This window comes from Scardinius erythrophthalmus (assembly GCF_964197995.2).
Source record: "Scardinius erythrophthalmus genome assembly, chromosome: 10".
NCBI lineage: Eukaryota > Metazoa > Chordata > Actinopteri > Cypriniformes > Leuciscidae > Scardinius > Scardinius erythrophthalmus.
In genome coordinates, this window is record NC_138230.1 from 28045490 (window position 1) to 28061689 (window position 16200).

Sequence of the window (16200 nt, forward strand, 5' to 3'; positions counted from 1 at the left end):
ATCAGCTACAGTGCTCCTAGTAAAAAAAGTTAGTCTTTTTTTCAAGACTAACTTAGTCTTTTTTTTAGTCTTTATGCCAGTTTCATATATAGTCTGGAGCCCTGCACTTAGAACAACCCAGAAACCAATATTTTAATGAATCATAAATTCATCACTGTCTGGCTAACTGACATTTTGTTATGGCAATCAAGGTTTCAGTATTAGCACCATTTGTTTGCTTTTGGGATCTGATAAGAGTGTTTGATAGTCTGATAGAGAAGTGTTTTGAACTTCCTTATCAAACTTTACTGTCTCTTTTTTAAATACTTGAGTGCTCATGCCAATCCCAACCACCATAATGTTTAAGTAGACTTGAGCCACTGTGCATGTGTGTGTAAATGTCAGAGAGTGCAGGGAATGATGACGAGAGAGACACAAATGTGTGTGGATGAACAGCATGTTTGTACACCACATGTTGCAGCTCATCTTGCGGCCAGCTAGAGGACGATTACTACTGGCATGCCTGTTGGATGACTCATGCTTTCATTCATTAACTCGTACACACATCGGGGTCACTGCCAGGTCAGACGTATCCGTATCTCACACTTCACACATGCTCTTTAACACATGGCACAATACCTCAGCCTCCCTCCTCTGGGCAAGGATATCCCTCAAACACAGATAAAAAGGGGGGAGGAAAAAAAAAAAAAAAGATGAAGAAAAACCCAGCTTGACTATACATATCACTAACCCCTTCGTTCACACCCCCCTCCCCTCGTTTCAGCCCTCCAGGGGTTTGCCTCTGAATCCTAAGGGGCCAGGAGAACGCAATCTGCCGGAAGGGGGGTGGGGGGGGGGGGACATGCTCTACATCACAGGGATCCCCTTTAACTCACCCCATTTCTCTTGTAATCTTAGTTTCAACAGAACTTACTCTCTTTAATGTGTTCTTGGATTGAAAAACAGCTGGATGGACTGAAACAATGGAGTGCATAACCCAGCAGTCTCCTTAAGCATACGTAACACCCATGCTTTATGCCAGTTTCATATACTAGGCTGGACACTTTGGCACTATTGCAGCCAAATGCTATGTTTGATACAATAAATACACTATTTACACTATATTACTACAATTTATTAAAATGAAATGAAAATAACCTCTGTCTCTCGGAGCACGGCACTTTAAGCTGGTGTAACTGTTTTCGTTTCATGCAAGTTGCAACAGTTCAGTTCCATGCAACAGAAACACAGTGTTGCGGAGCCTTTGCAAATAATTAACCATGATGTTTTAAATTGCGGTTAATCGCTGCATCCCGATCAGTCTGTGCGCACAGAAAATAGCACGCAAGTTCTTTGTGCACTTAGATTGCTTGAATGTTTAAACCTAAAACACGTGCAAATGATAAACGTTTACTCTATGATGGTTAAACTTTGCAATTATTCCGAGAATCACGTGTTTCGAACCGAGGTGCCTGGTCTTTACGGATTACATATTAACCACAATCCCTATACTTGACATCGCAGATGCACTTATCGCGATATCGATACTAAAACAAAATAGCATCGTATTTTGTATTAGTATTTTGTAATAGTATTTTGCAGCCTTAGTCTAACAGTACTATTCAGGTAAGAAATACTGCAGAAATTGAATAAAGTAATCAAATGTAAAATAACTTTTCTTTCATTGTAAAAATTAAATACAGAAGTTACAAAAGTTATTCAGTCAAGAGCAGTGAGTGATTTTTTTTTCTTCTTTTTTTGTCTTTTGTTGTTTGATTAACATTAACACAAGACAGCTGCAGGTTTATTAGGCTGCTGTCACTGCAAGAGCTAATGCACAGATCCAATATACTGTTATACATTTGTTTTCTTTCTCAACTGTTTGTTCACTAAAGACATAACAGACTGTGTTTACGTGAATACTTGCTGAGATGGGCATTTTGACAATTTTGGGTGTACTTGACGTTTAAGCGCAATTTGGTACTTGTCAAGTTGCTGTCATGAGAAGAGAGCAAGATTGTATTTATCTATGCTTTTAATTTATAATTAACAGGTATGGCTTAGTTTAATTATGGTTATAACTAGGGCCGGGACTCGATTAAAAAAAAAATCTAATTAATTAGAGGCTTTATAATTAATTAATCGAAATTAATCGCATTTTAATTGCATATAAATTAGGGCTGTCAATCAATTAAAAAAATTTAATCTAATTAATTACATACTCTGTGATTAATCAATCTAAAATTAAATCGCATACATAATTTTTGCTGTGAAAGTATTAAATATTTCAATTCAAATGAATCAATGAATAATCAGCATTAGTGACATTAAAGTTCAAAAATTCTTTCATTATTATTTTCACTGTTCAAATAATTGAACATTATTATTAATAATTGTGTTGAACATGTTATTGAAATAATGTTCAAATGTTCAAAGGGTGAGCGATACAATACAATCGATACAATACAATTGAACATTATTAAATTATTGTACATTATTAAATTATACATTTAATGTTAAACATTAAATTATGAACATTATTTACACTTGCTTCTACAGGTTTTTAACATTACTTCGAAAATGCTGCAATTTGAGATGTTTTTCATCTGTTTTAGAAAGTATTTTTAGACTTGTTTTTTTCAGAATAAAACTTGTTTTACAATCGAGCATGTGTTATATTTTTATTAAATGTGTTTAAGCCATTGCTGCAAGTAATTTGACAGTTAACAATATTTTAGTGTACAGTTAATCACAAATTCAGTCAGCATTGTCATGACTCATGTTTCAACTGCAAACTAGGTTGTAATTGAATGTACAATTGTATTATCCCATGATGAAAGGTAAGACGGTGAAACAACGTCACGATATCAACGTTGACTCAATTTGCAAAACCGAAGCATAATTCAACATTGGTTCAACGTCGACATACAATCTTTATTCACCCATATTGAAAGAAGAGACGGTGAAACAACGTCACGACATCAACAGTGAAACAACGTCACGATTTCAACGTTGATTCGTTTTGCACAATCGAAACAATCCAACATTGATTCGACCTTGGTCCCTTACGTTCACCGGTGAATCAACGTTGAAATGCCGGCTGTTTTTTTATAAGTAAATGTTCCAATCAATGATCCAGGCAGCGCCAGCGCGTTCTCGTCTCCCTCCTTCATTTTAAAGTCGAATGGTGGCTAGATTAGAACGGCTCCAGGTTCAAAGGTCAATACGGAATGGATTAATCTGCGTTATTTTTTTTACTACAGGCTTGTAGTGTAAAAGGAAGGTGACAACATAAGTTATAACTAGGGCTGTGAAAATAATGCGTTGATTTCGATTAATTAATCTGAGAAAAGATAACGCGTTATTTTCACAGCCCTAGTTATAACTTATGTTGTCACTTTCCTTTTACACTACAAGCCTGTTGTAGCAGAGTAGACCCCATCTGAATGATGGCCAAAAATTTAATGAGTTTTATGAAGTTTATTGTACATCACACAAAAGATGAAGCGTCACAAAATCACCATAAGAGCTGAATGAATCACAGTACAAGAAGTGCGCATTAAAGTTATCCATAAACTCTCTCTCTCCCTTGTATTATCATCAACATACACAGCGAATTACACAAAACTATTTGTTACAACTAACAGTAAACTAATATTTGCAGACTTTATGCCTTTTCAGGAGGTGCTTAATTAACTGTTAAACTTTATATCTGTAAACCTTGAACTGTCATAAAGTGTGTGCTGTCCCTTTCATTACTGCCGTGACCAGTATCGCTCCGGAGACTGTAATGCCGAGTTCACACTGCAAGATTTTCAAAGTAGTCGGGTCACTGTTCTTTTCACACTGCATGACTATCTGGGGTAACATTCAGTTGCTGCTGTGTTCACACTGCACGATGGATTGGCGACAGGAGGTTCCAAACTCATGACTTTACAAAAGAAAGAATATCAGACAACTTCTGTCTGGTCCGCAAACTACGTTACACAACCAAACACATTGTGAAGTGAGAAGTGAAGTGAGAAGTTGAGAAGTGATAAGGAAATATCGCAAGACTGAAATTGTTATTAAAAATTATAGCCTGCAAGAAGATTGCGATCAAAATTGTCTGTGCGCTAATTTGCAGCGAAAAGGAGAACAAAAAAAAAACAGATTATGCAGGAGGAAATGGTTGGGGAGACGAAGGGAGCAAGGATTGAGTGCTCTGCAGAGAGTTGGGGGTAAATAAATAATTTTGCAATGTGCTGCTGTTGCTGGCTGGTCAAGCAAATGTTTGTGCTTTGTTTCTGTTTGATATAATTGTAAATATATCTATTAAAATACTGGTATTCTAGTCTATAACTCCTCCCTGAACATCCCGCTGCCCTGTATCTTGCTCTCTCATTGGCTGTAGGTCATCGCCGATGTAGTTTTCAGTCAGAACGCAGGATTTTGAATCACCGGCAGGTCCAGATATTTAGTATGCCAAATATCTCACAGATGTCAGCGACTCGTCTGCGATTGTCTCAGATCGGGGGCCGGTTTCACAAAGATAGACTTTGACTATGGCTTAGATATAGTAGATAGTCAGACTTCAGATAGACATCTAAATCAGACCGTTGCACAAAGCACTTAAGACTCTGACTATCTTAAGTAGGACTACACTGCAATGCATTCTGGGTAAAAGACACTTTTCAAAACAAAAAACATGGCGGATCGAGTAAGCGCATTCAACCACTCAGTGCAGTTTACCCAAGCAGAAAATATGTGTTTGTTGGAGGAGTATAAATGACGGAGTATGTTTTTATGTTTCCACTGTTCGATCGCGCCCTTGCCATCTCTCTCTCTGACATACACACACACATTCCAGCATTGCAATCTTGACATCGCAGCCTGTTATTATGCAGCGTTCACACCAAACGCGAATAGAGCGTCAAATTCGCGTCTAGTTCGACGCTTGAACATTTTGAATCCATTTGCGCGTCTAAGGCGAATAGGACGCGCGTATAAAGCGAGCGTTTGAAGCGAAATAGACGGTTGAACAGTCACGGTGTATTGCATTTCACGCATCGCCCGTGACGCTTGCGTATGAAAGGGAGCGCGTCGATCGTTGCTCACGTTGACTATGTAACGGCCCTAACAGTTACAAGGACATTTTACTTGGGAATGTAACGTTAGTAACAAGAATAAATGTTTAAATTATGAGCCATTTTCCCTTTTCTTTGTAATCCCGTACCCGTTTGTAATGTAACTGATTGTTACTGCTGGTTGCCAAGGTAACAGAGTCTTAGACCTAAGTTAGCCTGGGGGTAAGGTGTCTAATTTTTTTGGTCTAAATTAAGTCAGTCTTTATTTTTGTGAAACAGTCTAACTTGCATTAGACTGTCTATGAGCAAATTTTAGACTTGTCTAACACTATAGACCGGTCTAAAATAGCTTTGTGAAACCGGCCCCAGGTCTTTGATCATTCACACTGCGTGATTGTCACTCACATGAACGAGCACCGATTTGCCTATGGTTTCGGGCATTTGTCAGCAATCTCACAAAACCTGTCGGCGAGCGAAAATCGGGCCTAAAATTGTTCAGTGTGAACTCGGCATAAGCTGGATCACGAACAGTTGGTACTAATCCATCCTCGAGTAACAACTTTTTAGCAAAGCTTGTCTTGTATTGCCCCTCGTTCACAAAGCAGTCTGGAGCAAAATAATTTGTGCAGACAAACAAATTTAGGTATATTTTGGGGCGCATTACCTTCAAAAATAAAACGAATCCACTGTGTCCTCAGTGGCTCAGATCTTGGTAGAAAATTAAGACTTATGTTCACTCTTAAATCCATCCATGCTCAGAGAATCAAAACGGCATGTTTAATGACTGCTTTGGTTTAATGGGGATTTAAAAAAAAAAAAAAAAAGCAGTGGGTGGATTTTTATCAATGTAGTTTGATTGTGTTCACACACTGCCAACACACATTTATGTCCAAACACCATGCAAAAGTGGATTTTTAAAAGTGGTATGCTTACATACTTTTTAAAGCATTTAGAAAATATTGATTTCCTAGACTTTCAATGGATGGACAAAAAATAAGATAATATTAAAAATATCTACTATTTGTGGCAAATTCCCCATGGTCTCGAAACAGGTATCGAACATCGATACTTTTTAAGTTATCGTATCGAAATTAGAAATTTCAGTATTTTGACAACACTACTTACAACAGGTAAACAATTAAGCAGTGTGGATGCACTTCACCATTAACAAAAAGGATGGTGAAGTAGCAACTTGTTTGGCTAAAACACAGAGGCGGCTCATTGCCGAAAAACTTCACTAAAACTAGGGCTGGGCGATATGGCAAAAAAAAAATATCACGATAATTTCTTTTATATCAGTCGATATCGATAATTATCACGATAAAAGTCAAATCTTTATTTCTTTCAAGTTTAAAGGCAGATTTTTGCTCCTAAGTGAAAGTTGTAGAAACCAGAGCATTAACTGTGGTTTTAAACTACTCTTTATTGTCAGAACATATCATGACAAACACTTGCCAAACAGGAGAACATTTCACAAATCTGAGGTGGAACATTCAAACATTTGTCATTTTTCCTTAAAATAAATATATTTATTGCACAATTTCTTAGTTTATGCATGTGCTAATTTTTATTTGGTAAAATGTAATATTCTGACAGTTTGAGTTTTATTAAACTTAACCATTGGTCATCCAGTATCATGCATTTAGATCATGACAGGGAACTACACTGCGACCAAAATGGTCGCATATGCGACCTTTTGAAATGCCGTTGCGACCAAAATTTTTAATGGGTCGCAAATGTATCACTGATTATTTTTGTACCTATGTTTTAGGCAATGTGCTATGATTTACTACGAGCATTTATTAAAACAGAAATGTGTATTTTAAGAATACGTTTTATAACGTGCTCTGTGCATTCAACACATCAAGTTGGCTTCAGCCCCGCGACCGTTACTTAGATTAAAACGTACCATTGTATCTGCGCGACTCGCGAGCTCTCTCTCTCTCACTAATACGGACGCGCGCGAGCACACACAGAGAGAAGATAATTGTAAAATGAAAATTGACGGTTTATAGTTTAAATTTTGTTCTTGCTTGGGTTTTTTTCTGTCAAAATGTCGGAAAGCATATTGTATTATCCATCCGTGTTTTTAAAGGGGTCATATAATGCCATTTTTGTGAAAGTTTGTAATATACTTTAATTAAAAATTCTCATTAGTATTGTAAGAAAACACTCATTTTACCTGGTCAAAAACAGCTCTGTTTTTAGCACGCCGTTTCAGTGCATGTGTCTTTAAATGATAATGAGCTTTGCTCACCCCGCCCCTCTGTTCTGTGCGTACACCGTTTCTAACACAATAACCACGCGTTGTTCATTATAAACGTGGGATTATGAATTATATGAGAACGTCGTACATAGAAAACATGCCGTAATGTACCCTGAGTGTAAACCTTAGAGATGCATTCATCGTGAAGCCTGCAGCATGGTTTGCAAATTTCGCAAAGATTAATATAAATACTAATATAAAGGTTAATAAAACATTACACTCACATCTTCTGGAGGTTCAGCAGGAACACGTTGGTACCGATCCGTTTTTTCTCGTTTGTAAAGCTGTCTGGTGTGAAATGATTCGGGTAAACATGAAAGCATGGACAATCGTGGGGAATCCCCGTGAGGGAATCCCCGCGTCAATCCTTTGGGCATATCGCTTCAAAAACAAAACTCAGCCACTGCATCTTCAACGGCTCGGATTTAGGAACATCCAAATGACTGCTGTGTTCCTTATTACATCTAAGAACAGAACACCACAATCGCTTAGACGCCATTCTGCTCCAGCATATCAACAATGGCGGACTACTATGACGACACAGCTGTCACAGCTCGCTCAGGGCGGGTCTTGTGTTGAAACACGGCTGTCACTCAGCAATCGCGGGAGGGGCGTTGGATATTATGACGTCACAATATCGAACGGCTTGATTTCAGAGAGGGTCAAACATATAAGGAGATTAAAACAAAACCACTGGATGGATTTTTATCATGATAGGATGGTTGTGTACAGGCACTGCCAACAGACATTTCAGTGCAATCAACTTGTAAAAGTGCATGTACCATTATATGACCCCTTTAAAATTCGTTAAATGACGGACGTTTTACAACACAGCCCTCGTTATATCTCGGATTCGTCAAACTTAGCCTACTTGATATTATTTTTAGAATAAGTGATTCATTATGCTATTATTGGACTCCTGTCTATTCATTGTCAACTGTTTTCTATAAATATGTTTGTATTGGCTAACATTTATGCAGCTAATGCCTGTCTTGTTTAAAATGTGCAATGTTCAAATGCAAAGACAGCACGTCAAAAATAGAAGCCCTTTTCCCTGTGCTATTTAGTGTCATATTTGGTTATTGGAATAATAAATTCAGTAGCCTATCTTTAATGTACACCGTTTTTTTTTTTTTTACTGTTTTCTAGGGGTTTCTTATTTGCACACAGGTAAAGGTGCCCAACACAAGTCATTTCTAAAGTAAAAAAAAAAAAAAAAAAAAAAAAAGTGTTTTGGAAAATTTCTCTTTATTTGATTATCAGTAAATTTGTTTTCTATACAGAGATATCGATATCGGCCATAACAGCAATTAATATCGGTTATTATCGGTATCGGCCACAATTTTCACATCGGTGCATCACTACTTAAGAGTTCAGGAGTCTGCCCATCTGTGCCAACCATAGCATGTTGAAATTCATTTTGCACTTTGTTGTGTACTGTATTTTCTATTGCAGTAAATCTATCCCAACCAATGTTAAAGAAAACAAAAACAAGAAGGCATGTGGTTTAAAAGATGGCAAGTAAAATAAAAAGCACATTTGTATGCAATACAGTTTCATTATTGTTCATTATTATTCAGAGAGGCTTACTATAAACAATTTGTGCGACCAAATCATGTTTTGCGCCAGTAACTGAAAAAGTTAGTAGCGCAAGTGCCACCAGTGGAAAAGGTTAGTGTAGTTCCCTGCATGATAACCACAGATAAAACCAGGCATAGCCTACAGCATCTCACTATCATGGCAAAATGTAACTTTATGGTTTCTATGGTATTTGTATGAAAAACAGTAGCCTAAATGCATTATTAAATACTGTAATGATATTCCATTAGTCCTTTAATACATTGTCTACATCAGGGGTGCCCAATCTGCTCCCGCCGATCGACTGTACTGCACAGTTCATCTGCAACCCTAATCAAACACACCTGCCTTTAATTTTCAAGAGATCCTGAAGACCTTAATTGGTTGCTTCAGGTGTGTTTGATTAGGGTTGGAGATGAATTGTGCAGGACAGTCGATCGGCAGGAGCAGGATTGGGCACCCCTGGTCTACATTAATAATATAATACAATTCAATATGCATATCCCACATTTCATGGTGCGGTTAATATTACTAGGGTAACGTTACAGTAAATCCATGGTAAATGATGGGAATTGTAGACGTAAAAGCCTTATGACTGTATCGTTGCGCAGTGTTTCTCCTGTTTGTCAGCGCTGTTTCATCTGCCTTTAAACTGGTTTAAATCACTGAGACATTTGTGTTCTTCGCTGAATTCAAGCGCTTCTCACTGGATCTCCTGACATCTGCTCTAGTGAGCTCGCGCTGCGCTGCTGTTTGGACTTTGAGCCGAGTGGATAAACGGTCCGTGTGGCGCGCGGTTCAAATGAGTTTCGTTCCGCTTTTGGCGCATAAACATTATCGAACATTTATCGAACTCTTGATATCGTTTTATCGAGAAAAATTATATTGCGATAATTATGTTCATCTGAGTGCACAATGCCCTGAACAGAATACCAAGTTCAAGTACCCAATTACCCAAATTGAACTGTCCAAACTTTATTTCCTGTTTTTAGCAAAATGGAAACTTTAATTTCAGCAGCAAAATTCATCAATATATTTTCCAGCCCTGAAGATAGAAGTACAGAAGGGTATAAATAAACTATGATATCGCAGCAGAAAGGAGAGGTAGCTAGCAGTGCAGTAAATCACTATAAACGACACAAGAAATTAACGTCAAATGTTGGCGTACAAACATTACCAGCTGTATTAAACCACATCAAAGAAAAATTCCATTAAAACAAGACATGCACACTATAATGTCACATTTACAACCACATTAATCTAGCTGGTTACAGGTGCATTATGAGGGCAATGGGAAGAGGTTTATGTCCAGGTAGTTATCGTCTTTCAAGTCTGATTATGTCAGCTTACCTGGACATCATGAAAACATCGTACCTGCATTTGGGAAACTGACTCAGTACAACAACACATTAACCTTTCCTTCAAATTCATATGCTTCAAATCTGCACAACACTGTGGTAATCTTACACCAGAAAGACAAATGCTGAAAGCAAGCACCAAATCTCACAAATAGTGAGAACATATTTGATGTTTAATACACATCTCTGTGAAGAGGGATTGTGGACCAATAAGATTGCACAATGGCAGGGCTACCCAGTGCAACATGGCAAAAATGAAAGACTGAAGAACTAGCATGTGAAATATGCCTTTTTGCATCACACCTGGTTATGGCGTGGCATTGGATTTAGTTTCAGATCAAGGTATTATGACCAAAAAAAAAACAGTTTCCAGTTGTTGGGCATGTATGCACTGACCTGGTGACGGGGGCTGAACCTTGGCCTGGTTCTTTTTAGGGTCAGTGTTGAAGAAGTCGGGTGGAGGGTCTTCCCCTCGCTCGATCTTGCACTCAAAGGCGTAGAGACACTGGATGTACTGTTTCTTCAGAGAGCTGGCCGCACTACTGGATGTGCCCACATTTAGGTTAGTGGCTAATTCCCTCCACTTTTTATTCTTGTTCACCTGATAACAGCAGACAGACACAATTTAATGTCTGTGACAGGCTGAAGAGACATTTAGTGAACTCCAAAGCCAACAGAAACCAAAATAAGCATTTCATATGCAAATCACAAATAACTCCTAATGAAACCATTCTGTAATTTACAGCTACCATATCAGGAGAAGTTCATCTCCACACCTGAGTGAGGCCGCCAATCTCTTTGACGGACACGTAGAGGCGAAAGAGGTCAAGGGGTTTGCGGCCCACCGCAGGGAGATTGTTCATGCCCATTGCTTTCTCCTCAGCAAATGCAAGGTAACGATCCACCCACATTTTCCGCTCTGGTTCTGGACCGAGCTCATACAGACGGGTTATCTTCTCATTAGTGGTAGTAGAGGAACTCGACTTCTGCAAGGATGAAAAAGCAAAAATGGAAAAATGGATGCATATAGTAGATTCCTGCTGTTTAGTTATGGGGGAAAAAACATGCAATTTTCATAAACAGGAAGCAAGGGGGGGGAGGGGGCTCACTATCAATACACGGATCTATCAACACTGTGTATATGTGCAATGTGCATTTCAGTGGAAAAGCATTTTCATTAATGATGTATAAAGCCAGGACTGCAGGGAGCAATTTCAAAACCCCTGAATGTGCATTCCTCCCCATGTACATTCTCCGGCATTCACAACCCTCCCTACAGATGATCAGTCAAGCGCTGTTCACAAAGCTCAGAGAGGCCCATGTCCTTGAGCTTAAGAGAGGCATGTCGGCCAACAAAACTAAGGCCGAGACCCATTTAAATATTAATAGCTCTTCACCTTTTTTGATTCAGTCTTAGGAGTCCCATCCACTTTGTTATTCAACTTCTGAGATTGGTTGAGTTTGTCCATGCCAAACTCTGGACTGGGAGCCATGCCTATGAGACAAATTGAAAAACATTGTCATTGTGGGCTATCACTAGAAAACATCTAAAAAAATGTGCCGACAAAACCTGATGTGTGAAGAAAACCGAAAGAAAAATACAGGAAGTTCAGTGCTTACCTGCAGAGTTATTGGACATGTTGCCAGGCATGGGGTACGGTCCTGCTTGATTCATCATACCCTGCATGCTGTTCATGGGTGGTGCATATGGAGATCCAGCTCCCATCATTCCTTGGTTCATGTTGGGAAATCCAGGCGGTCTAGGAGAGAAACAATTGTAAAAAATTTGACTTAACTGAAAAATCTTAAAAGGTATGAATGACTCAGATGATCTTCCATTGTCTCTTTCAACACACTGCCTTCACTCTCACTGTTATGATCTCATCTTCAGCTCTCACAGTATGATCAGACTGACTCCAGCTGTGCTCCCCCGGAATGTAAAATCTCTGCTGCAAGTCTGATTCTACTGGCAGTCCCTCCAGGATGTTATGGTTTTGCGACTGCAGAATTTAAATGTAATATCAAGCAAACTCTGCATTATTTGTCTTATTTCAACCTTTTTCTGCAAAAAAAACCCATTAACCTGAGGGTGGGGAAACAATACTAGCTAATCGAAATCTATAATTCTGAGCTCAAACAAATGAATCAATGCGTGTTCAAACTTTACCGATGCTGTAATGCAGTGAATTTCATTGTAAAGTGAGCAGGGAAGGATCGACATATGGAGCACCAGGACTACCACAGAGTCAGGGTTGTATAAAAGCGTTTAAAGAAAAGCGATAAATTAAAATTTCCAAGTGATCTCTACATATCATTCACTCACGACATGCACTTGCCTATTATGTTACCAACCTGTTTGTTTCCAAAAGGCACAAGAGAGATTCAGCTATAGCCGCTTTCCGACCAGAGGAACCTTTTCACAGTTCCTAGAACTATTGGCTAAAGTACCCGTATCTTCCTGCGGTGCGAACACGCCGACTAGGAACGACCATTTGGAGGAACTAATTTAGCTCCTTCTTAAGAGCAGGGTCTAAACCAGCACTATAGGAACTACCCGTGACGTCAGTGTACACTGATGACCGAACGCACGCAAAACACCAGCACCTGCCATTTTTAAAACAGCTATATGTAAACACACAGATTATAGCCTATATATTTACTCCAGAAACTAGATACAAACATGGAAAACAGTGATAGATGGGCCTCTAAACCTTTATGCTGAAGAGAAAATCCAATGCAACTTTGAGGGGACCAAGTCAAACATGATTATGTATTTCTGCTCAGCTAGCAACACTGGACATCAACCACAAGGCATAGGCTAATAGCCTTTTTTTCATATACTGTGTACTTTCTATAACAATACTATCTAATAACGTTAAACAGTACTGTTAGACAGATCGCTAACTAATAAACACAGAGAATGTGAGCATTGTTTGCTCTGGCGTTCTCAGCGCCGAAAAAATAAAGGTCCGTCGCTCCGCCAAAATAAAAGTCACCGTGCTTGTGTCACTCCCTTACCCCTCCTACCAGTTCCTATGGCCACTTGGCCAGTGCGAACACAAACAGCAAAACCGAGTTTGGGGGAGAGTAGTTCATAGAACTGTTTAGAAGTGGACAGTTCCTATAATTAAGTTCCTGTAACTACTTGGTCGGAAAGCGGCTTATGTGATCATTCCAACACCAGAGGTTGTGTTAAACTTTCGCATTGTACGTAAAAATTCTGACACTGCAGCAAAAACTACTAGCTTAATGTGAATTTAAAACATTAGATACTTTTTGATAAAATTTATACTACAGCAAAAACTACTAGCATAATGTGAATTTAAAACATTAAAGACAAGCAGTCAGTAATAAGAACAAATTATAAATAGCACAAATAAATATAATAGAACAAAGTAAACAAATGTGAAATATCACTGCATATTCATCACTGTATAAGAGCAGTGAGTGATTTATTTGCAGGTTTATTAGACTGCTGTACCTTTAAGGCTGAATGCACAGGCACAATATGAATATATAGTCTACATTTACTTGAGATATAACCGACTATTTTTACTAGGATACTCGCCAAGACAGGTGTTTTTACATATTCTTGTGTGAATTAGTCCGTACAAGCCCAAGAGGTGAAAGATTTCAATTCAGTATCTGAATCTGAGACGCAGGTTTTCTGGGTGCGCGCTTCGGATGTTTGTGTTCATGAAACTTCTGTACCTGCAAACGTCCTGTAATAATGTATGGCCCTTCTCTCACAGATGACGTCTTATGGCTATTGGGCTGCAGTCAGCATAAGTAAGGGCCTTAATTTGGGTCGAGGATCGGCCCATGTCTTCACAGACAATTGTGAAATTTTTTGGGGTCTACCACTTGACTTTTTTGTCCCATAACTCTAAGGATCTTTTAAGTAAAATGACTGTCTTACTGCGTCCAAACGCAGCGATTGCGCGTTGATCAGCTGATGAACAGCCTGTTCGAGTTTAAATGCAGTTCTCAATAAATTGCCCATTCTCTATTTTTCGTTTCTTCTTTTGGCATTTTGAAGCAATACTTACAACACAGTTACGATCCACCATCGTGAAATGTGAATACTTGTAATGTTTCCCCCAACCTTAAGATTTTGTTCAGGAGTGTATAAGGAGTCCATATAATTCATAAATTTATGCACACCAAAGCACACAGATTAAAAAAAATTACAGAAAAAAAAGTCAGAATTCACAGTGTATAGTATGTGTACAGTGCAACAGCAAATAGCTTGTTTAGAGATTTTTAGAACTTGTTTACATTTTAGACATATCAATTTGGATCCTGAACAGGACCACATGGAGATGCCCAAAAAAAAAACTTAAACCAACTGCCTTGACATGACTGCATTATATGCCTACTACAGTACACGGATCCATTCAGGATTACTAAACACAGCAACATACACATGACAGATAAAAACATTACCCTGAATGTTTGAGCAAAAACAACGTGAATGTACTAAAATTTGTCAATGCATAAATGCAATGTGCGATCAGTGCCTCAAGAGAGCACATTCACAGTTTGGTTTGTTTGCGCATCAATAATAACGGACTCACGCGTGCTTACTGTACGACTCCTGTACGTTACTGCAATCGTATTTACCTTGATTACAATTCGCATCCATCAAAACTTTACTAGCGAGAAGCTGGTTTGCTTTATCCAGCTGAGAAATGTAGTTTGCATATCATCTGGCCATGGTGGGATGTTTTGACGTTCCGTTCAGTCTGTATTTCACACAGCGCGACGCGTGAGGGCTCACACTCTTCAGAAACAATCACAGAGTTTGACAGAATATTTAAAGCGAGAAACACACTGGAATGAATAATTCACTGAAAACTGGCCATGAGTCACTTTTCTATCTGACATCTCTGATGAAATAAGCCTTGTTTTCTTTACCTACAAGCACTGTTTTTGGACTGATTGTTTGAAAGAATTTGCTTAGTGGATAGTTGAAAACTTTCATGGAGTTTAGCTGCTTAAAATGATCCGATCGCAAACAGAGAAGCAAAATCGGGTTAAGGGGTTAGAATAGAAATTTCTGCCAACCAGGGTTACAGGAATTGTGTCATTATAGATGCTCAGTTGGAAAAACTCCCGACTCCCAAGATCATTTAACTGAGTGATGCAAATTAAGTTAATGACAGTTTTGAGTGCTTCATAAATATATTTGCGTTATTGCGTCAAGGATTTTTAATTAGATTGCATACTTGCTTGAAGTCACGTTAAAATATTTTCCGCAATATAAATGGTTATTGTTACTGTATATGATCACACTCAACTACCTGCTGATAGCAACTACGACCATATAATCAAGCATTTTTTAAATTTGCATTGACAATAAGTGGAATGGACTCTTGCGTGAATGGCACTGACCAATGAGCTTGTTCTCACACTGAAGAACTGGCATTGTCAGATCAGATCCAAACTATTTTTTTTTTTTTGTCCAAGAGGGCCTGTATTCTGCACGGCACTTCTCAATGAGTTTAAGTTTAAAAGCAGCTTGTGGTGCACTCTACCTGTGTATGGAGTTGGATGGGCCATGGTGCATGCCCGCTGCAGCAGGATCCTGAGGCTTTCTGTTCATTCCCGGTGGTGGACACATTCCAGATGCCACCTGAGGGGGCATGCCGCCCATGTTGGGGGCAATTCCAGGGCCGTATGGCCTCGTACCCATCTGACCTGGACCCATGCGTCCTGGAGGCATCCCTCCATACGGCCCCCCTCCACCCTGCCCAGCCATAGGGTTCATGGAGCCACTCATGCCAGGACCACCTGGATAGTTCGCATTTGGCATGCCTCCATAACCTGGTGGCCTCGGGTAACCTGTTAAGTAGATTTTGAGGTTAAGGTAAACTAGACAAGAGTAATAAAAGTGAAATTTGTTTTTGATGTTCTTAAAAATCATCAGTCAAATATTTAATCAAAACAAAGC

At 38.9% G+C, this 16200-nt stretch overlaps 1 protein-coding gene across 1 annotated transcript in view; it reads right to left on the minus strand.

Moving 5' to 3' along the window:
- Positions 1-16200, minus strand: part of arid1ab (AT-rich interactive domain 1Ab) — a 110259-nt gene that overhangs the window by 7606 nt on the left and 86453 nt on the right. The window contains exons 8-12 of the mRNA XM_081377340.1: positions 15785-16091; positions 11868-12007; positions 11645-11742; positions 11024-11233; positions 10644-10848 (exon numbers count right to left, since the gene is read on the minus strand). Of these exons, the coding sequence (XP_081233466.1) occupies positions 10644-10848; positions 11024-11233; positions 11645-11742; positions 11868-12007; positions 15785-16091 (960 nt within the window). The remainder of the gene's footprint in view (positions 1-10643; positions 10849-11023; positions 11234-11644; positions 11743-11867; positions 12008-15784; positions 16092-16200) is intronic.